At 30.0% G+C, this 23,093-nt stretch overlaps 1 protein-coding gene and 1 long non-coding RNA gene across 2 annotated transcripts in view; both read left to right on the forward strand.

The window, feature by feature from the left end:
• LOC107443591 (BMP and activin membrane-bound inhibitor homolog) overlaps positions 1-22,097 on the forward strand; it is a 36,941-nt gene extending 14,844 nt beyond the window's left edge. Inside the window, exons 2-3 of the mRNA XM_016057509.4 lie at positions 17,971-18,174; positions 19,320-22,097. Coding sequence (XP_015912995.1) covers positions 17,971-18,174; positions 19,320-19,591 — 476 coding nt within the window. The 3' untranslated portion in view covers positions 19,592-22,097. The remainder of the gene's footprint in view (positions 1-17,970; positions 18,175-19,319) is intronic.
• LOC139426932 (uncharacterized) lies at positions 7,536-9,744 on the forward strand. Its single transcript, XR_011638056.2, has 2 exons — positions 7,536-9,244; positions 9,431-9,744. It is a non-coding gene; the product is annotated as an uncharacterized LOC139426932 (long non-coding RNA).
• Positions 22,098-23,093: the final 996 nt, after the last annotated feature.

Below are 23,093 nucleotides of genomic sequence, written 5' to 3' on the forward strand. Positions count from 1 at the left end.
GAAGTAACTATTTTTGTCTACCACTTCTTTTTTTTGAATAATGAAGTAGCTACTTGCAACTAGCACATTTTATTAAATACAGCATTTCAGGAACTCTCTGTAACTTTACTTTTATGAATACCGAAGTATCTATCTGTTACTACCAATTCATTGTCTTGAACACAGAAGTAACTATTTTTGTCTACCACTTCTTTTTCTTGAATAGTGAAGTAACTATTTGTAACTACCACTTTTTCTTGAATACAGCATTTTAGGAACTCTCTGTAACTCTACTTTTTTTGAATAATGAAGTAACTATCTGTTACTACCAATTCTTTTTCTTGAACACTTTTTTTAAATACAGCATTTTAGGAACTCTCAGTAACTCTACTTTTTATGAATACCGAAGTATCTATCTGTTACTACCAATTCATTTTCTTGAACACAGAAGTAACTATTTTTGTCTACCACTTCTTTTTCTTGAATAGTGAAGTAACTATTTGTAACTACCACTTTTTTTTGAATGCAGCATTTTAGGAACTCTCTGTAACTCTACTTTTTTTGAATACCGAAGTAACTATCTGTTACTACCAATTCTTTTTCTTGAACACTTTTTCTTGAATACAGCATTTTAGGAACTCTCAGTAACTCTACTTTTTTTGAATACCGAAGTAACTATCTGTTACTACCAATTCTTTTTCTTGAACACTTTTTCTTGAATACAGCATTTTAGAAACTCTCTGTAACTCTACTTTTTTTGAATACCGAAGTAACTATTTGTTTCTACCAATTATTTTTCTTGAGCAGAGAAGTAACTATCAGTGTGTACCACTTCTTCCTCTTGAACACTGAAGCAACTATCTGTATGCGACTACCACTTCTTTTTCTTGAATACAGTAGCAAATACCAGTGACTTCATTTTTATTTCTGAATACAGAAGGTATTATTTGTATCTGTCTCTTCCTTTTCTTGAATGTATAAGTAAAAAAAAAGTTATTTTGTATGAGTCAAATATTTTCGGTAACGCAATTATTAGGATTTTTTTTTATTTCAGTATAGCATGAATTAATACTTTGATAGTTTTTGAACTTTTCATATTGCGCCTTCTATAAAACTTTTCGACTTTTTAAAATGAAACTGAAAATTTTCGAGCAAGACTATTTTATTCATTTCCCAGTTGTTTCCATTATATCAAAACCCAAATAAATTTTGTTTATTATTCCATTTTGAGTCTTCAATATATACAGGAGCTACTCTTCCTCCAATTTACAATATTTTTCATTGTTTTCGAAAACCTCTTTGTTGTTTATTTCTGCGTTTCAAAAAGTGCAGTATTGTATTAGTTCACTTTTCTCTGGAAAAATCCTTTAAAATTCTAAAATAACGCCATCTATGTTTTCCCATTATAATTTGCGGACGACCATCTATTTTACATTTTTCGATAAGATATGGCTGAGTTAGGTGAAAATATTAGGAGGACCGGAAAGTAATGTCGTTTCGGCGCATTAAATATTCGTTAGTCTTAAAAATCAATTCATTTTTTTTTCGATCAATTTTGATTCATTTTCGATCCGGCATTGAAAGGTTGCTGCTGACTACTTTTAATCAACATTATTGATTAAAAATAAAATCTTGATAACAAATGTCATATGCACCGAGGCGACATTACTTTCCGGTCCCCCATATATATATATATATATATATATATATATATATACATGCGAACTTTTTACGCATTTGGCGTAAAATTTTATTTTTATATTTAAAGTGGTAGTAAATATATACTATTTTTTCTTTCATAAACTAAATTTTTAAATGATTTTGATTACTACTATTCTTAAAAAAATTAAGCATATATATTAATATACGTTACTATCATGTTTGTCAGGTTAAGCTTTTTCAGATACAACATATTTGTTTTGCTTAACATTTAAAGTTTAATTACGTATTAATACCACTGGGAAAAATCATAATGGAAGGGATTAAAAGTTGGCAGATACATATATATATATATATATATATATATATATATATATATATATATATATATATATATATATATATATATATATATATATATATATATATGATTTATTTGTAAAATGTATAAAAATTTTAAAGCATTTTGCTAGCAATGCGCATGCAAATTGTTAAATTCATTGGATTATGATTTCTAGTGGATTTATAAAATATGGATATTTATTTCCGTTTTTTCGATTTTTTCATGGAGAAATATTTGAACAGTCGTCTTTTCGTCTGCCAAAATAAGCGGTTTAAATTACAACTTACGGCCGAAGGAAGGAAGGAAGGAAGGAATGAAATGAAAACATTCTAAGAATGAAACATAGTTTCAACGACTGTAAGACGTCACCTGAATTTTAAACAGACCTAAGTAGTTTTATAGCGTAATTTGTGAACAGATCCATATGTTAGTTTTATGGTTCATCCCCGACCGGTTTCGTTTGCTCCGGACTTTCTTCAACTCAGCGCATCCCCTGGGGGCACTGCTACTACCCATCTTGTTCTATATTTTTGTTCTATTATTTATTTTTTTGTCGGCAATGTAAAGCATTTTCGAAAACTTTACCAAACACAATACCCGTGGCTGTAAATAAACACTAAAATTGTTGGATCCTCATCCAAAACGGTATTATGTCTTCAGGGGGTGCAGTTATGTGTTTTTGTTCTATTCGAACCAGAAAATCCACTCTACATTAAGAAGGAAAGATGAAATTAAATCGTAAACTGATAGCCAGAGAATTAAATTAAAGATATACTTTGCTTTTCTTATTTCGGCTCAATTATCGTTTGACAATCGGCGTGCCAAAGGATTTTTTTTTTCTTCCATCAACTGGTTTTAAAACGTGCTTGGAAGTTTAATTATTTATTTAAATTTTGATTTATAATTTAAAAACAAATATTGCTTTAGATCTTGATGTGGCAGATAAATAAATGATTGCGAGGTGTTTTTGAGATGCCGTCCGAAGTGTAAATTAACAAACCTAGTCCTAGTGTTTTGATTTTATTGGGCACCTAGGCCGCGAAGCGGCCCCTATCCCATTCATCTGGAATTTTATAACAGTTTTGGTTGAGCAATGAGGTGAGCAGGCAATGGAGTTGCTCAAGAAATTTAAAATTGTATAACAATAGTATATTGCACACCTGCCAACTTTTAATCCTTCTGAGGACTATTTTGTAAAAGGAATTTTATAGTAAAATGGAATTTACTTTAAAATTTTAGGCAGAAACAAATGCGGTGTTATCAAATTAACAAACATTAAGAAACTTGACCTTTTGTAAATCTGCCTTTTTATATATAGTGATAGATTAATTTCTTTTAAGTTTATTTTATTAAAATACTAATTTATTTCCAAAATGTATGGGTTAATTTTTTTTAATTTTATCGTGTTTTAATTAAGTTGGTTTAAAAGGATTTTAACAACAACGACACATAAATAATTTTAAATAATAAAATACACATAAAATTTCTAACAATATTTAAAAAAAAATATTACGTATTTGCGTAGTTAATCCCTGCTTACAATTATAGAATCATTGTTATATCCGTACCACTATATAAAAACTTTAACACAAAGTGAAGACTGCTGATATGACTTGTGCATAAGTATCAACCTGCACCAGACAGCCAAAAAATAATTTCGATTAGTTGTCTTTTTATTTTATTTTACAACCGTCGTTGAACAGCCGACCCAAGTTTTTGGGTTTACGAATTGTAAGGTTCAACTACGTAGCTTTGTAATTTTGAACCCAATCCAGGAGGCAAGAGAACTCCTGGATCAAGTATTGGGAGAAATTTGCTTTCGTGGAAGACTTTTTGATGGAGCTAACCCGCATTAGCGTTACTTGGAAAGGAAAACCTCCCACGGTTAGCTTGGTGGCAAGGGAACCTTAATCCATGATCTATCTACCACTGAGGATATTTTTGCGTCAGCACTGTGGTCAGTGCATGTCGGATGCGGAATTCATACCGACCAGCCATCGCTGGGATTTGAACCTGGTTCACCTCATTGGAAGGGGGACGTTCTATCCCCTGAGCCATCACGGCATCTTTTATTTTATTTTATAACCGTCGTTGAACAGTCGACCCAATTTTATGGGTTTACGACTTGTAAGGTTCAAATACGCAGCCTTGTAATTTTGAACCCTATCCAGAAGACAACGGAACTTCTGGATCGAGTATTGGGAGAAATTTGTCTTCGTGGAGGACTTTTTGATGGAGGTAACCCGCATTTGCATTACATAGAAAGGATAACCACGAGATCCTCCCACGGTTAGCCTGATGGCAAGGGGACTCTAACCCATGATCCATCTACCACTGAGGATATTTCACGTCAGCATTGTGGTCGGTGCAAGGTGAATGCGGAATTCGTATCGTCTGGGATTCGAACCCGGTTCACCTCATTGGAAGACGAACACTCTATCTCCTGAGCCATCACGGCTCCGGTAGTCTTTTATTTTATTTCATATCTGTCGTTGAACAGCCGACCCAATTTTTGGGTTTACGGCTACTAATGTTCAACTCCGTAGCCTTCTAATTTTGAACCAATCCAGATGACAAGGGAACTCCTGGATCAGTACCCCCTGAGGTATTGCCAAGTTGAGCCCTTTAGAAAGTTGGCAAAATTAACCGAAAAAATCTTTCAGTTTGTGGTTTTTTAAAATATTTTATCCAATCCGAAGTAGATGGCATCTATAATAATGTATTTTATCTCCGTGCGAAAGATATTATTTATTTTTATCAAAACTGTTAATAATTGTAATTATTTACAAATTTAACCGGAATTGGGGTTATGTTCAACAACCCTTATTTTGTTTACTTAGAGGAATTAAGATATATATTTTTAGTTATTTACAGACTTACTTTACTTTCAATTGAATTTTGGCTGGGTTTTGTAAAAATGTCTAATAATGACTCAAAGAAACACGATACATCTTAATCACTCGACTTAGAAGTAAACTATTCTAATTTCATTTACATCTTGCGGTCAACTTTAACACGATGATTCTACTTCCTTCTTATTTTGCGGTGAGAAAACGTTGTGGTCGCTCTCCATTAAATGACCTTTGGTCTTCTTTTTGACTGTGTGTCACACTTCTAGAACCAACAGGGCTACGAGATAAACAAGACTGACGACTGACTCAGAAATTTACACAGTCCTTCTACTGTTGATGGCAGGATTGATTATAAACACCCCGTTGATTAAAGTCTTATTTCAAGACCTTGAACCTCTAACGGTAATCCTTTCTGTCTAAGAAGTGCCACGAATTATTCTCGCCTTGATAGATCGCTAATGATGAGTATTTAAATATCATTTTGAAGGTAGTTAAGATAATCATACTGTTTAGGATTAAATTAACAAACTGTAAAGAAGAGAGGTTTTATTCGTGTAAATACTTTATCAACTTTTGATAGAAATAGTAAAAGCGCATAATTTTCGAATAATTAGTATCAAAATGTTGTAATTTTATGGGTTATTTAGAAGAGCCTCAAATTATTCTCGCTTTGATAGATCGCTAATGATGAATATTTAAATATCATTTTGGCGGCAGTTAAGATAACAAACTAATTAAATTAACAAACTATAAAGAAGAGAGAACATTATTTCTTTTATTCGTGTAAATATTTACGCTTATGAAGTCTTAGAAGAAATTGTAAAATCGCATTAACTTTCGAATAATTCGTATCAAAATTTAGTAATTTAATAGGTAATTTATAGTTAACCCTTGTTATATTTAACCCGTTTCTTTATTAAGCTGTGTCTAACATATAATCGCATAATTAATTACTTATGTAAAACTAGTTTTTTTAAAAATTCGTATCTGTTTCAGTTCATTTCAATCTTTATATATATAAAAAAAAACAGTACAGAAACTTTTAAAAATAACTACTTCGCCAGCTCATAAGAGTGAATATTTAAATCAAATTTTTTTAAAAAAGTAAAAGACTGGTAATTTCAATTGATTCAATCTTGATATTTATCTTTGAAATGACAAAACATTCGTATTCATCCAGCATGTTTATAATATAAATATTTAGATTTTAAATCTGAATTATAAGATAAGCGATATTGAATAATTTAAGTAGTTAAGTAATCAGATCAATAAAATATCTTGTAGCGTTCTCGCAATTCGAAATTGGTTATGGCAATTTTCCGAAAGACCTTTTATTACACGAAAAAAAAAAAAAAAAACACATTTTGTTAAACATGTAGGGATGTGTAAAATACTTTTTTTAAAATTGTGATATTTTCAGATTTTAACTAAACAACTTGCTACCGATTTAATTCTTTTTTTTTAAATATATATAATTCTAAAAATATGTTATTGTAGAAACATCCTTAAATGCGTCGCTAAATTACACATTTGTCTGTTTTTAGATTTTCAAAAACTTCCATTTTATTATTATTAAATCGGCAGGCTATTAAACGTGGGCAAAGTTAATTGCCGCCGCGTCGTTTTCTCTTAAAGTCACCTCCGCACGCATAACAAATAAAAACGAGTTCATCGAGCAAATATGAAATGAAAATGAATTAAAATAGTTTGATGCGAGCCAAAAGTTGTCGTTGAGGCAGCTGAATCCCGCGGGCGGCGGCTGCTGCTGCTGCCCGGTGCGGAAGCGATTTGCAGATGCCGGCGCCTGCTCGCCGCCGACCCACATCTTTACTCACCTGTCTCGCCCTTCCACCTTCCCCTCCGTTTTTCTGCATAATTACTCATTTTTCCTTCCCCTTCAACACTTTCCCTCTTCTGACTTTTACAACAATGGAATAAGATAGTTGTCGCCAAGCAAACATCAATCCCAGCTTTTGTCCCCCCACATTATTTATTGCTATTGTAGTCTATACCATACTAAACGTATCATATTTGTCTCTATTTAATTTTGTGATGGGGCTGGAATTTCTAATACTAATGCAAAGAAAATTAAATAGTGCCCAGAAGGTTCATTGTTTAAAAACAATGTTACGAAACGAAGAAAATAACAGGGTTCATAGTTTTAGATTAAAGTAATAATTAAAAAAAAAATGATAGGAATCATAGTTTTTAGAACAATGTTCTGATAAAAAAAAAAATTACAGGGTTCATAGTTTTATGAAAAATTGTTCTGATAAAAAAAATTACAGGGTTCATAGTTTTAGAACAATATTATGATAAAAAAAATTACAGAGTTCACAGTTTTATAAAAAATGTTCCGATAAAAAAATTACAGGGTTCATAGTTTTAGATTACAGTTATGGTTTAAAAAAAAGGATAGAATCATAGTTTTTAGAACAATGTCCTGATAAAAAAAATTACAGGATTCATAGTTTTTAGAACAATGTTCTGATAAAAAAAATTACAGGGATTATAGTTTTAGAACAATGTTATGATAGTTTTAGAACTATGTTATGATTAATAAATAATAGGGATCACAATTATAGAACATTATTATGATTAAAATAAATAACGGGTTAGTTCAGAAATTTTGTGAAGGATGCAATTTCTATGAAATATCTACTCATAATTTTGTAAATTTAAAATAAGCCGTAAATAGAGAATTTAAAATTAGCATTAAATTTCTGTTCTAATTGAATTAATGTATTGAATAAATAGTAAATATTGAATGGCGAATATAATTGAATTGTTTTGTGGAAGAACCAGACAAGTGACATTTTCATTGTGTCTATAAGCAGGCAATTTATTCAAGAAGAAAAGAGGCAGTATCTGAACTATTTTATTATAGATTTATTTGAAGGCGAGGTAAATAAGTTTTTGCCTTATTTTATTTGCCACCCGCTAATTTGAGATAAAAAAAAATCATGCAAGCATATTCAATATCAATGTGAATTAATCACGTTATTAAAATTAAAGTAAAAACATAAACAATTCTGTTACATCAAACATACCCATATTGATGCGACCACTTTATCTCAGTTTCCCTGATTAATAAACACCCCTAAAAATGTCACTTACCTGCTTCTTCCACTCTTCAAGTTCTTTAATTTTGTTCACGCTTTTAGTAAAAAACTAATTTTTCGAAAATCTGAAGAATATTTTAAATCAAAATACTGACATGTGATGGATTTACTACATTTGAATTATATTTTTAAATCACAATATATTGTGATTTAAAAATAGTTTTTTTTTTCCTGTTAAAGATATCCGCATCTGATTTCGCGCACAAATATACAATCTCAAATTTTCAAGACTTGGTGCGTAAAATTTGTACTTAAATGAATGCTATTACGCATGATTCATCATAAAGGGAATTTATTACGAGGGTAAGGGAAAATAGAGAGAGAAAGCAAACAAATCATTGAATTACGGCAGAATATGCGAATGAGCCAATCGATGCAGAGATAAATTAACGAATCAGTTTAAAAAAAATAAATGTATAAAAATAAAAACGTAAAATTTGTAATTAGTGGTATTGTAGTAGATAGTCATAATTCTTTAATTCAATATATCATCCTACAAATTAAATACATTTTTATCATCGATATATTCCTTCACACAAAGAATTCGAAATTTCTTTATTGAAAACAATGGCACTAAATCGTTGAACATTTCTGGCACATTTTACGGCGCCATTTCGCAATCTGAACAAAGAAATGCAAATAAGTTGATAGAACACTATGGAATTCTGTTGAGAGCATCGAACTTGGCGTCGATTTGTTGAGTTTTATCTTTTTCGAGGAAGTCCTGCCCCAAGAAGACGATGCAAATAGCATGGTGGAGGATAGGGCGGACGTTATCTCATCCTCGTCTTCCAAATCGGTCGTGACCCATCCCTTTTCCTTCTTTTTCACTCGCGAAGAATTCTGTCTCCTCTTCTTCAATCCTTTCTCTATGATTGTTAAGTTGAATTTGCACCGAAATAATTAGCTTCCTGAAGCAAGGTAATGTCTTGCAATGAAATATATCGAAATTTAGTACTCGCTTTATAAAAAGCCGGAATTGCACCGAAATAATTAGCTTCCTGAAGCAAGGTAATGTCTTGCAATGAAATATTTCGAAATTCAGTACTCGCATTAAATAAAGGACGAATTGCACCGAAATAATTAGCTTCTTGATCAAGGTAATGTGTCTTAAAATAAAATATTTCAAAGTAATTCAGTGCTTGCTTAAAAAAAAAAAATTCGGAATTGCACCGAAATAATTAGCTTCCTGAAGCAAGGTAATGTCTTGAAATAAAATGTTTCGAAATTTAGTACTCGCTTCAAAAAAAGGCGGAATTGCGCATCAATAATTAGCTTCCTGAATTAAGGTAATGTCTTAAAATAAAATCTTTTGAAATTCAGTACTCGCTTAAAAAAAAAAGAAAATTCGGAATTGCACCGAAATAATTAGCTTCCTGAAGCAAGGTAATGTCTTGAAATAAAATGTTTCGAAATTTAGTACTAGCTTTAAAAAAAGGCGGAATTGCACCGCAATAATTAGCTTCCTGAGCAAGGTAATGTCTTGCAATAAAATATATCGAAATTAAGTTCTCGCTTTAAAAAAAATGAGGAATTGCACCGAAATAATTGGCTTCCTAAATCAAGGTAATGTCTTAAAATAAAATGTTTTGAAATTCAGTACTCGCTTAAAAAAAAAAAAATAATTCAGAATTGCACCGAAATAATTAGCTTCCTGAAGCAAGGTTATTGCAAGGTTCGATATTGCAATAAAATATTTCTAAATTCTCTTATTTACTGCACTTCAATTTACTCGCTTAAAAAAATGCGGAATTGCACCAAAATAATAAGCTTCCTGAAAACAACTTAACGTCTTGCAATAAAATGAAATATTTCGTAATTCTGTACTAGCTTTAAAAATATTGAATTGCACAGTAATTATTAATTAGCTTCTAAAGGCAATGTATTGTCTTACAATAAATATTTTGGTATTTACTATTCGTTTTTAAAATACTGAACTGCACCGACATTATTAGCTTCATGTTGCAGGGCAACGTCTTACGATCAAGTATTTCGAAATTTATTTATTTATAAAAAAATAAAAAAAACAAATTGTACCGAAATAATTAGCTTCTTGAAGAGCGAAGTAACGTCTCACTATAAAATGTCACGAAATATTTTATTCGTTTTTAAAATAACGAATTGTACCATAATAATTAGCTTCCCAAACTTACTCCTTTATCGTCTTTCAAAAAATATTTCGAAATTCATTAAAAGTGCCGAATTTCACCGAAATAATTAATTTAATAATCAATTCAATGTTTTACATTAAATTACTTGGAAATTCGTTATTTATTTTAAAAATGTGGAATTGATAGTATGAATATAGTATTAATAGTAAAAATGTAGTATGTAGTTAAAGTTCATTTTAAAGCTAGTTCCTATTTGCTGAGAAAAAAAAATTTATTAGTTGGAATTACTAGTTATCTGGGTCTAGGAGGAAGTAGTTTTGATACAGATATATTTTCTGGATAAAAATAGCACTCTAAGTGGAATATTTTATTTTTTATCAAAGCTCCTCCCTTTTTTGGTTACATATTTCTAAGCCAAACGGTATTTGAAGGTATTATAATGACGCCCTTGGAGATATCAAACAGAAATGCAACTTCTGCTCTTGATTGAGGCTGTCATTTGAAATGAAGATCTTTTATATTTTTAATAAACTAAATAAAACGGAAACTAAACTGTCACTATTTAAAAAAAAAACCTCATTTAGTAAGAGATAAATTATTAAATAAAAATAGAAATTAAAAATGTTTTTAATTATTAGTGGTAGATTAATTGTTTTAAAATCGTTTTTTTTCTCCTTTTCCCATTATTTACTGTAACTTTAAAACGAAAACTTCAGTTGGTAAAAAAGAAAGTTAAAAACATCCTTTGAGTAATGGGAAAAGATTTTAAGTAAGTACTTTCAGTTAAACTTAAAATCTTATTTTGCTGCTCACAGTAATTACCCACAAAGATTAATAACAAATATGATGACGCCGCGATATTGTATTATGGAAAACGCTAATTATCAAATGCTAAATAATAGTGATAATCAATTTTATTCAGTAATTATTTCAAACATAAATAGTGAAAAAAAAATGCAAATGAGTTAAAAATCGAAAAACATCACAATAGAACTTATTTCTAAGAAGAGCGAGATCAATGGTTAAATTTAAAATATAGTATTTAAAGAAGATCTATCATTAATCTAACGATCTTTATCTATGATTATTGATAACCAACCATAACGTTTTTTTAATCATAGATTTAAATGTCGATTCGCTATTTTTCCTCCCTCAAAAAAAATTTTTTTTTTTTCTTTTTTGAAAAAGAGTTTTGCGGAATGGCTAGGGAAAAAAAAAAAAAAAAAACGCTATCGTCTGAAATGCCATCACGCGATCGTATTTCGGACTGACCTTCGATGAATCAGTAAAAATGAAAAAGTTTTCGCAAAAATACAAATAAAATAAAACTTGTTTTTTTCTTTTACTGATAACTGCATTTGCGAGTATTGCTTCAAAAATTTTTTCTTCTTCTTCTAATGGAATAAAAGGAGAAGGGAAATAAAAAATGTTCTCAAGAGGGCGAAAATGATAGCCGTAACAGCTTAAAGACATATTTATGTCAACATGGCTTCTCTTAAAAAAGTTTATTCCTAAAAAGAAAAAAAAAAGTGGAAGAATGCTGTTGAGTTGAGTTGCTTTTATCTGTTTTGTTGATTAATGACATTAATTTTTCTGTTTTAGTGTGTCGCGTTTTCTACAGTGTTATTTAATTTGATAAGCGAGCAATAATATAAGTCCCGATCTTAAATTTAAATGAAATGATTTGCATACACATTTAATTTGTCTTCATGAAGGACTTTTTGATATTGGAACTAATCCTCATTTGCTTTACATGGAGAGGAAGACCACGAATATGTTGTGACATAAAATCTGATACTTTTAATTTCGTTTACATAAATCAAAAATTATATAAATTAAATGAAATGTTTATTAATTAATGGCTTGCAAGGATGTATTATTTTATTTTATAACCGTCGTTGAACAGCCGACCCAATTTTTGGGTTTACAACTACTAATAATCAACTCCGTAGCCTTGCAACTTTGAACCCAATCCAGGAGACGAGGGAACTCCTGGATCAAGTGTTGGAAAAAATTTGCCTTCGTGGAGGATTTTTTTGATGGAACTAACCCGCATTTGCGTTACATGGAGAGGAACTCTAACTCATGATCTGTCTACCAGTGAAAATATTTCACGTCAGAACTGTGGTCGGTGCAAGCCGAATGCGGAATTGAATCAACCAATCAATGATGTGATTGGAACCCGGGTCACCTCATGGGGAGGCGAGTGCTCTATCCCCATGAGTCACCACAGTTCTATTATTTATTTATTTTAAAAAAATTACGTGGGAATGTTTACTCCGTCCGTTTTCTTAAATTGCCTGCTTCTTTTTTTCAAACGCGTTTTCTGAACAACGCCCATTTTTTTCGAACTCTCATTTTGAAATATATATTCATTTTCTCAAACGATTATTTTGAGCAATACCTTTTTTTATTCCAACGCGCATATCTCGTTTTGTCCATTTTCTTAATACACATTTTGAATCCTGTCTTTTTTTTTTAAAAGCACATTTCTAGCTTAATCCATTTTCTTACAAACACGTTTTGTGCAAAATCCAGTCTTTTCAGAAACGCATTTTTAGCGTTGCTTATTAACTTAAATATGCATTCTTTTTCAAACGCGTTTTTAGCATTGTCCATATCCTAAAATACGCATTTTAAGCTAAATCCATCTTTTTTGAAACTCGCATGTTTATCTTTGTCCGTTTCAATAAATACGTATTTCTAGTTAAATCCATGTTTTTCAAACGCGCATATTTAACTTTGACCATATCCTTAAATACTCTTTTTGAGTTAAATCCGCCTTCCTCAATTGTGCATATCTTTTTTCATTCCCTTAAATACTTATTTTTAGCTAAATCTATCTTCATCAATCATGCATTTCTTGTTTTGTGTACTATTTTCTAAAATAAGTATTTTGGACTAAATCTATTTATTACAATATGAAGCTATGTTTTTCTTTTTAAACACGAATTTTGAACACGTTAAAAATAAGTTCACAATTAACCCGTTGTTTTTCCATATTGTTATGCCTTAAAGATTCATTTAACTTAAACTTGAGGCTTTCACGTGGTTCTCTAAATCATGTCTTCTCGTAATTATCCTATGGATGGGCTTGGTGAACGGAACCTTGACACATTAAACTAAAAATATAAGAAAAGAAAGAAAAAAATCCAGATTTGATTCTTTTGTTAGTTAAATCGTTAAGTGATTCTTTTATTTCCGTTGAAACCGTTTAGTCTAAAACTCGTTTTCAAATTATTATGAATCGTTTGGTTGCTTTTAGCATTTCAGAATTTTTAAGAAATTATTTTTCTGATCTCTATTTAAACGAAATAATGATAAGTACGATAAATACGTCTTTTAGACGTCGCTCTGACATTGACTCACCCTTTTATTTTATTTTTATAGTTAAAAGAAACGTTAATAACTTCCGTTATGTAAATACTAATTTAAGCGATTTCATCGCTCAGTAATGAAATAGAATAAAAATAAGTGTAGTTAAGTAAGTTTAGTATTAATAAAACTTTTTCATTTTTACTACTTGTTAAAGAACTAAAAATTAAATATTTTCAAAAATAGTTCTAATTTTAGACACCCTTAAATTATTGTTAAAATAATCAATTTTCGGAATATGTATCTGCATTATGCAGTATACATGAACATATTAAGAGTGCACAACCTTTTCGGAAAAGAGCCGCTGACAAAATACTTCAGTTTTAGGAGGCTACAATTAATTACATTTTTAAATCAGTTGATAATAATTTAATATTTTCGTAATTTAATTAAAACAGACATGGAAGCTGTTGGAATTATATTTTTAAATGAAAAATAATAATTTTTGCACACTTCGTTTTTTAAATAATAGCAAGCTTATTTTATTATTATTATTTTATTTATTTTTATTTATAATTATTAATTTATTTATTTTTATTTATAATTATTATTTTATTTACTTTTATTTATTATTATTATTTTTCGTTGTTGCTGTATATAAGTTATTTACATAATTAGCTTTAGTAGCTTACTTAGCATTAATTTGTTTTAAAATGTAAGATGAACATATATAAATTTTTTTTCTTTCTAGAACTTATATTGTTTTAAAGATGTTTTGGTTAACGAAAATTTTCTTACATGGAAAGATTAAGATTTTTGGCTTCTTGATTTTGTACCTTTGCATTCTGAAATTTTATTGATTTAATTTCAATGTTTTTCTCAAAGTTAATTGAAAACCGTTTCTTAAAACAGTTACAAAATTTATTACGCAAAATATAATATTTATTTTCTAATTATTTTTTGGTTGAAAGTCAATGAGCCGAGCATGAAAATTCGAAGGGCAGCATTCGAGTTGTGCACATCTGTCACCTAATGATGTCTCTTTTTAGTCTTAAATATTCGTAGATACTCTTAGGATAAACAGTTAAAACGGTTTTCTATTCTGTGTCAGATATTCGGAATAGAAATATGAGAAACTTGGACAGAATTCGATGTTCTCTAAAATAGCTTCCCTCCTCACGGTTAAGGGTTAATAAATCTTATCTTTCTATCTTCGTACTTAAAACGGAACAATTAAGTCTCTGTTCATCTTATTAATATAAACATTGTTCCTTGCGCTACAGTGTTGATAGTCGACTCACCGCAGTTCACTATCCAATCGGTGACAAGAATAACTGTCATGTGACTGTCAAATCAAACGGAGATCAAAGTATAAGTGGAATAAATATCATATAATGCTCACAAAGATCGTTTGTGTTTAAAGAAATCGATTGTTTATTCTTTCCTGCTTAAATATCGTTAGGAACAATTTTTTTCTTTTTTTTTTAATCTCGTCTGCTTCTAAAAATGAATCTCGGATATTTTATTTCCTACAATGCTCTTGATTTATTATCTAAAATACTTGTGATTGACTTCACCTTGTTGCTGAGATGTTTCGTCATCGTGTTCAAAAATTTCTGAACAACTTTTTTTTTAAATATTTATATTGTATGATTTATTTTATTAAATATTGTTGTTAAAAGACCTATTTTTAGACTACATTCGAATTTGCAGAATAATTCTGTTTTTCAACACTTGATGGTTAAGATTCTTCTTTGTGGTAGCGATTTACAATTGATTTTATAATAGTAATAAACATTTAAACTTTTTCAAGAATATAAGTGAGGGCTTTCGTATATTTATTGAAATTATAAATTACTAGTTGTGGTCAAAATCATTATGAATCAATTTCGTTAAAGGATTATAATGCAAATGTAAGCACTTTAACGCTATAAAAATAATAATAAAATAACCCGAGACAATCATTAGTTTCAACAGCCAACAATTTATGAATTATTAGCAAAAACAGGTTTTTCTAAACATTATTTTAATAGTTATTGCATAAATTTTCTGATTAAAGTTTTAAGCATATTTATATATTTTTAAATATATTGTTGAAATATTAATATAATAATAAATACTAAATAAGTTTCTTTTTTTTTATTATCAATTTTAAGTATTTCTTGGAAGGCAAAAAAGTTTTTCTAATATTTTGATATATGTATCTAAAAATAAGTTGAATCAAAATTTATATTTAATTTTAATAAATGTTAGAAGATCAGCTTATTTTCATACTTGAATTGATTATTCACGAATAAATGTTTTGAGTACGAAACTACAGAATAAACATTGGCGCGGCTACGATTCTATAAAATTAAGTAAAGTTTTGTATTCTTACTTGGAAACATAGAAACATATCCTAAGTAAAGAAATGTGAATTAAGCAAAATAAAATGTTTTTTTTTTCTTCACGCAAAAGCCCTTTATGGAACAGGGGTCATGGAGGTTAAGGTTCGACTATTACTTTACTAATGGCAATGGTGTTGCGCACAAGCAGCTTTTACTTCCCATATAAGCTGATACACATTGATTTGAAGCTGGATAGGTTTCATACCCTCATACGAGATCGACCCCCTAGTTCAAAATTAATAAAATACGTAACAAAATTTGTAACTTCATCAATCTTAACATTAAATCCAAAGCCATAAATCCAAAAGTATGACGGCTGTTCAACGAAGGTAAAAAGTACTAAAAAGCACGAAAAACGTGATAATTGTTTTTCAGGATATTTCACCAACTTAAAAACTAATAATATAAAATTAAAATGAAACTTTTAAATTTTCTGATTTGAAACTTGAATTCTTGTATTTAAAATCTTGTTTTGGTTGACATATTTACTAGCGTGAAAGTATATTTTCTAAAGCACTACATATTTTCCTGCAAAAAAAATTTAAGAATCATGAGATGGCGCTTTGATCGCAGAAGCACGGATTACAAATGAATAAAAAGAAGAGATGCCGAAGTCGAGAGAGAAACGGGGGATTAAAAAAACGTTTCTGTACCTGCTCATTAAGGCTCTATTACGCCTCATTAGTGACGTACGTCATCTTTTTGCTTGTTGAAGATGCAGGCAAAAAAAAAAAAAAAAAAAACAACTTAGAAACGACCCCGCGTCCGTAGAAGTTGGCGACATAAAGTCGCCATTTTGAATTCAACATGGATGGATATTGTATACAAGTAAATTATCGTTTGCAACAACGTATTATTTATGAAGCAAGGTGAAAGCTCTTTCAATGTTATCATACGAGACAATAGAATTTTTTTTTAAGTGAGTGGCAATAGTTTTTCTCCCACGGATCTTAAAGTAGAACGTTTTGAAACCTTGGTGGAACAGTAGCTTCTGGTCAGTTGTGTTTGTGGGATAACAAACAATTTTTTTTTTCTTCATTTGTTTGCTTTTATTTTCTGTTTTTTTTGTTAGTCTCCAGGTTCTAGATGCTGTTCGAATTTAGCTTTGCATCAATATAAAACTCGTCGTAATATTCAGTTTTTCTAAAATAAAGTTTTTTTGATAAGGTAATATTAATTAGTCCATTATTACTCTTTATCACATTGAAAAAAATTAACGAGCTAAATATTCTCTTTACAAGTTGTAGACCTGCGACAGTGTTACTTGGCAGTATTACTGGTGTTAGGTATGATCAGGGATAATACGATACCACGATAAAGTCTATATGAACAACAGACATTTCTTCCTATTTTTTTACTTCCTTTTTTGCTACATTTTGCTTGGATTCAAAATAATAAATGTTTATATTATTAATGTATTATGACAGAGCACAGAATCTTGTTTCTTCAAAACAAATTCAAAGGAAAAAAACAAAACAATTATTCTACTACATTTTCTTTTTTGGAAAAATAAATAAATAAATGAAACAAATAAATAAAGGAAATAAATAAATCGACGAAATAAATAAATTCGCAGACGAACAATTACTATAACTCATTAAAAGAACAAAAGTTTTGCAAGTGGCTACGAACTGGTTGGCTGCAGACATAAATGCTACTACTACAGTCCTCAAGTAGGTCCAGCCAATACGTCACCGGTCGCTTACTCGTCGAAAATACATTGTTCGGTCTGTAAGAAGCATGTTATCTTAAAAACATTTTGATTGATATAGAGTTCCGTTACCAATATCACTAAAATATCTAGCCCTAGAATGCCAAGTACTCGGCTTTCTGCAAAAGTTTTAATAAATTGGTCAGAAATTAAAAACCACCTCCAGGTTTCGCTCATTTCATATGATACTTTGAATTTTCGATACGTAGCTGGTAGAAAAATTACTTAAAATGAAAAATATGAAATTAAAAATGACTAACTTATATTTTATTACCACTAGAATATATTTTTCTTACGAAATCAACTAAGTTGGCAATTTGAATGCTAGATTAATAATAAATTCTTACACAGTAAATTTTGTTTTGAAAATATTAGTGGTAGCAATAATTTTTTAGTTATGTGAATTTATTAATTAAAAGTATTCCAAATGCAAAGCAAATTATAATTACATTATTAGTAATAAGCTCATTAAACGTGTCTTTTTGTTACAGGTGAGATCCGATGTTACTGTAACCAAGCATCCTGTGTATCTACAGGATACATGTGCAAATCATCCTCCTTCTGCTTTAGCGATGTGACAATCGGAGTACATGGATGCCTTGAGAAGCGACGATGTGTGGGACTCCGATGCTGTAGGGAGGATATGTGCAATTATCTAGAGGCCCAAATGCAAACTTTTAAAGCACCCATATCAGGTATGGGCATTGTTTGTTTATATATTTTTTTTCTTCTATTAACGTTTCTGTCAACATTTTAACACTTAATTTTGAAAGAATACGGCACTTTTTTTCCGTTCTAAAAGGCTTAAGTAACAGAATGATTTTACAATACAATAGATTTGAACCTTTCTGGCTTAGATAATTTCTCCTAAGAATTTCTGACAAGTGAAATATTAGCAAATGTCACCTTAGATTATCATCGTCATTAACATATATTTAGTCGCTAGAGGGCGTTAATGATCCTTTTCCATAGATCCAAGAATTCTAAGTAAAGAGTTACACTCAAACTCTATGTCTTGAAAAAAAAAAAAAAATGATGGACGCTTAGAAGTTAACAATTTTACATTTTTAATATTTTGGAATGAGTGTAGCCTGCCTGGACGCACTGCGTCAGAAAAGGTAAACAGAATATTCTTATCAATGGAAATGTATCAATGCCCAGTTGGGAGAAGCGATGGTTCAGGAGATAGATAGAACACTCGTTTACCATTGAGGTGATCTAGGTTCGAATCCCGGTGAGGACTGGTTGATACGAATTCTGTTACCGGTTCCCTTTATACGAAAAGGTTGAAAGACAAGGAATTTAGTTTAACTGAAATATAGTTAAGAAGCGAGAAGATATTCTAAAAAAGTATTTTAATAAACAGTGACAAATATTTTAAAGCTAAGCGTTCTATTTATGTATCTAATCGGATGCCACTTCTTTTATATAAATGTTAAACTTGTCTGCACTGTGATAAAATTAAACTTATGCTAACCTTGCACTCGGCCCCGCTCTATGCTAAAAGTAGATATTTACATTGAAGCGTTGAGAGTAAAGGTTCTAGGACAGATTTCATCTAAGTCTATCAGGAGGGCGTCGATTCATCGCTAATTTTGATATTAAAAATTACCTGGCAACATCCAATTAACAGAACTTTTAACAAAACAAAACACTATTTTTATAGATCGACAATAAGAGCCATTCAAAGCGACAATCGACGATTTGAAATTTTCTAAACCGATAATTCGATATTAAATCTAAAGCATTAAAGTTGAATCTACTACAAAAATTATAAAATTTGCTAAATGCTTTTTATTATTTTATAGTTTGCCAAATAATCATAATTTCGTTATTTTAGGCTCAATTGGAGAAGAACATTTCGATGATTCCAGAAGCATTTCTCTAACTGAAGGAGCACTTCGAAGGGAGGTATGGCTGAAGGCAGCCATCATTGCTGTTCCTGTTGCAGGAATCTGTATCTTAATTTTATTGGTTGCTATAGCAGCCAGAATGCTCAAACAGGACGCTGAGCGACAGAGGCGACTCCTGGAGCTCAGGAGGGTGTACGGACATTCCATAAGAGACACTTTGCTTCCATGGAGCAAGGAAAAAAGTTCGACGATAGTCTAGTCTAAATAGAACATTTATTAAAGTCTATCCATGTCAGTATGAACAAAGACCTGTAAGATTAGGACCAAACGAGCTTGTTCTGCAACACCCATATATAAACCCCTACAAAAACAATCATTGTTTGAGTCTGTATTAGAGTTGGATCTTGAATTGATGATTCGAACAATCATTTAGTGATTAGAATGAAGTCAGGGTTCGTATCAATTCATAAAACGTTTTAAGCTATTTTTAAGTTTCTTAAAAAAGGTTTATTTTTCCTTTATTCGCCCTTAATCTTTTCTTATAATCTGCCAAGTTCTGTGGAACAGTTAATTATTCTGCAGGATAATTAATTGTTCTGCTGGAACTTGGTGCAAAATAATTGTTTCTGCAGAACAATTGTTTTTTGCTAGTGTGTAGTTGCCGAAGGTTTAAGTTCTTCCCTTCTCTTTATTTGAGTACGAACCCTGAAATTCATTTTGATAATGTTAATACTGCCTTGCAATTAAAAAAACAAAAAAGCAACGTAAGTGCTTAACGATTGATTCCGAGAAAAATGGCTTGACAACTATTTTCCTTCTATTACTAATAGCTGTGAGCGTTAAAATGGAATTTCAAAAAACTAATAAAACCAAATTTAGTTTTAAAAAAATTCTTTTGCAATATGTAGCTTAGCATACAAAGATGCCAAATATATAAAAATCTCAATTTTGAAATTTTTTGTCGCTTACTTTGATTTTTCAATTGCACGGCAAAATATGTTGATTCGTAGTAATTTATTACATCTAACTTATTCCAATACAACCTTCTTATTTATTTTGATGCTTGATTAAATCAGTGATTCTAAATTCGTGATTTGATTCAACTCCCAATCGTTGATTCACACGAAACTAGCCGGTTTCATTTTGACATAAATATCACTCAGTAATTCTGATCTCTTGATTTGAATCAGCTTATTCAAATGAATGATATGAATAAATTGATTATAATTTGTTGATATGAATAAATTGATTATAATTTGTTGATATGAATTAAAATCCAAAAGTTAATTTAAATTAATGTAAAGGGTGCTTAGCGTTTTTAAGAAGTGCTTAAAGGTGCTTATTTCGGATTTACATTTTTTTTAAAAGCCCTTAAAGGTGCTTTTTTTTATTCGGGGTATGTAAAAAGTGCTTTATTTTCTATCTTTTAAAAAGGGAATTTTTTCTATGCCTTTTCGATAGTCGTTCTAAATTACAAAAAATGTATGATTTTCACAATTGTCTCTATAATATTTATCAGAAACTAGTTATTTTAACATGATTATGTAAAGTTTTTGAAAAAGTTTTAATTATTAAATTTTATTGATTTTATGTTTATAAATTACGAACTTTAATAAACGATAGAAAAGAATAATTTTTATTACTGTACAGATCCTAATTATGATTTTTTTATTTTATTTGGAAGGTGATTAAAAATATTTTTTGAATGCTTAAAAAGTACTTACAAGGTGCTTATTTTTTGTTGAAAAATTTGGCTATGCACCCTGATTTATTATAATTAATTAATTTATTTAATGCGCAATACGAATCAACCAAATTAAAGTATTCATTTGATATGAATCACTTCATTTTGTAGAATTCTAGATGAAACAAACAATCGATTGATATATACCATATGAGAAGTTGATGTTCCTTGTTAAAGATATGTTATAAACACTGAAGTTCAAACTGGATTTCAGTTGTTATCATATGGGAAGTATAATTCACTCCGTGATGACTATTCATGACTATGTAAAATGACTATTCATGACTATGTAAATGATCTCTTGTGCCTTTGTTTTATAAAGTGTTCATCAGTGTCCTGACTTATTGCACAAATCACACCATATTTTTGTAAATAATATTTCATATAGATATATACATATATTTTCATAAATGCGTTTCTGGCATACTTCAATGCCTTTCAGTCATATGGAAGGGAAATTACTTGTCTTTTATCAGAAATACATGTATTTTCGTGATTGTATTTCTGATTTGTTGCGTTTAATGCCTACCAGTCACTTGAAAGGAAAATTGCCTCCATTCATCAGAAATAAATATATTTTCATAAATATATTTAAGACTTTCAGTCATTAGGAATATTTTTTTTTTTCTCTATTGTCAGAAATATATATATTTTCATAATTGTATTTCTGACTTGTGGTGTTTAATGCCAGCCAGTCAATTCGAAAAAAAAAATTACCTGCTTTCATCAGAAATAGATGTATTTTCATAAATATATTTATTTTATTAAAAATCTTCACTCATTTGAAATAAAGTACATATATTTTCATATTTGTATTTTTGACTGGTGGCCATTTAATGCCTGAAAGTCATTTGGAGGAAAACTATTTGTATTTTTGCTGTCGAATTACAATGCAATATCTTTCTTCTTATTTTATGTGTTTTAGAACTGTAAAAAGAAATTATTTTGAACATCGTGCAAGGCGATGTTTGTTGTAAAATAAGATGAGATATTTTGGTGATATTAAAAGATATTTATTATATATAGTGTGTATTGTGATTTTTCCTTTTTTTCTTCTCCTTTTTAAGAGACATTCACAACAAACTACAACAATTTAAAAAAAAAATTATACACAGTTTCTTTAGTATACAAGAAACAACGAAGTTAAAAATATAGAAACAACATGAATAAAAAATAAAGATTATTGAAAAGAGAAGAGGATAAATTATTAAAATAAAATATTTAAAAAAAAATATATAGTATTATTTAATAAATATTATATAATACGAAATAGACTTCTGCTGTACCTAAACGTCACATTCGTTCATAGAGCGGATCCATTCATTCATTCATAGATCATAATTTTAACCTTAACCAGAGAACGACCAATCTCCAATTCAGTACCCTCAGAGGTACAATTTGTTATAGAAATATAGAGGACTTTGTGAACCGACAGATTTAACGTGCACCAGTTACTATTTACTCCACAGGGAGTCTTCGGCCCGCTGTATACGAACTCCCGTTCTCACGAAAGCGAGTCCAGCGCCCTGCCAACTAGGCTATCCTAGCCTATTTAAACAGAAATAAAGACCATATAGGCGAAAGCTTAAATTAAGTTCTACTATTTTTTTTTTTAAAAAATATCTTGTTTTTTTTCTTCAAAAAATTTTGATTTAGTTCCCTACCGCTGAAGAAAATAATTCACAACAACCTCAAATAGCTTTAGTCATCAGACAGGGCTGATTGTGCTCCGGAAAAAATTCGGATTTTTTCGCTAACCGTGATCCGGAATTTTCCGGAGATCGAAGGTTCAGACGTTTCAAAAAATCATTGATCACAGAAGTTTTCGGAAATCAAATTTTCAAAGGTGGAACTTAGAAACACAGTTTATTTTATTTGTTTGTAAGGGAGAGCCAGATACTTTATAAGCTTACATTCAAGATTAATATTAAATTTTTTATCAGTAAATAGTTATTATAATCATAAACTCAAGAAAGAAAGACATATTTGTAAATTTCAATTACTTCTCCAGGTCATC

Source organism: Parasteatoda tepidariorum, chromosome 9 (genome assembly GCF_982258835.1).
Source record: "Parasteatoda tepidariorum strain Cologne lab strain chromosome 9, Ptep-v5.0, whole genome shotgun sequence".
In the NCBI taxonomy this organism is placed as follows: Eukaryota; Metazoa; Arthropoda; class Arachnida; order Araneae; family Theridiidae; genus Parasteatoda; species Parasteatoda tepidariorum.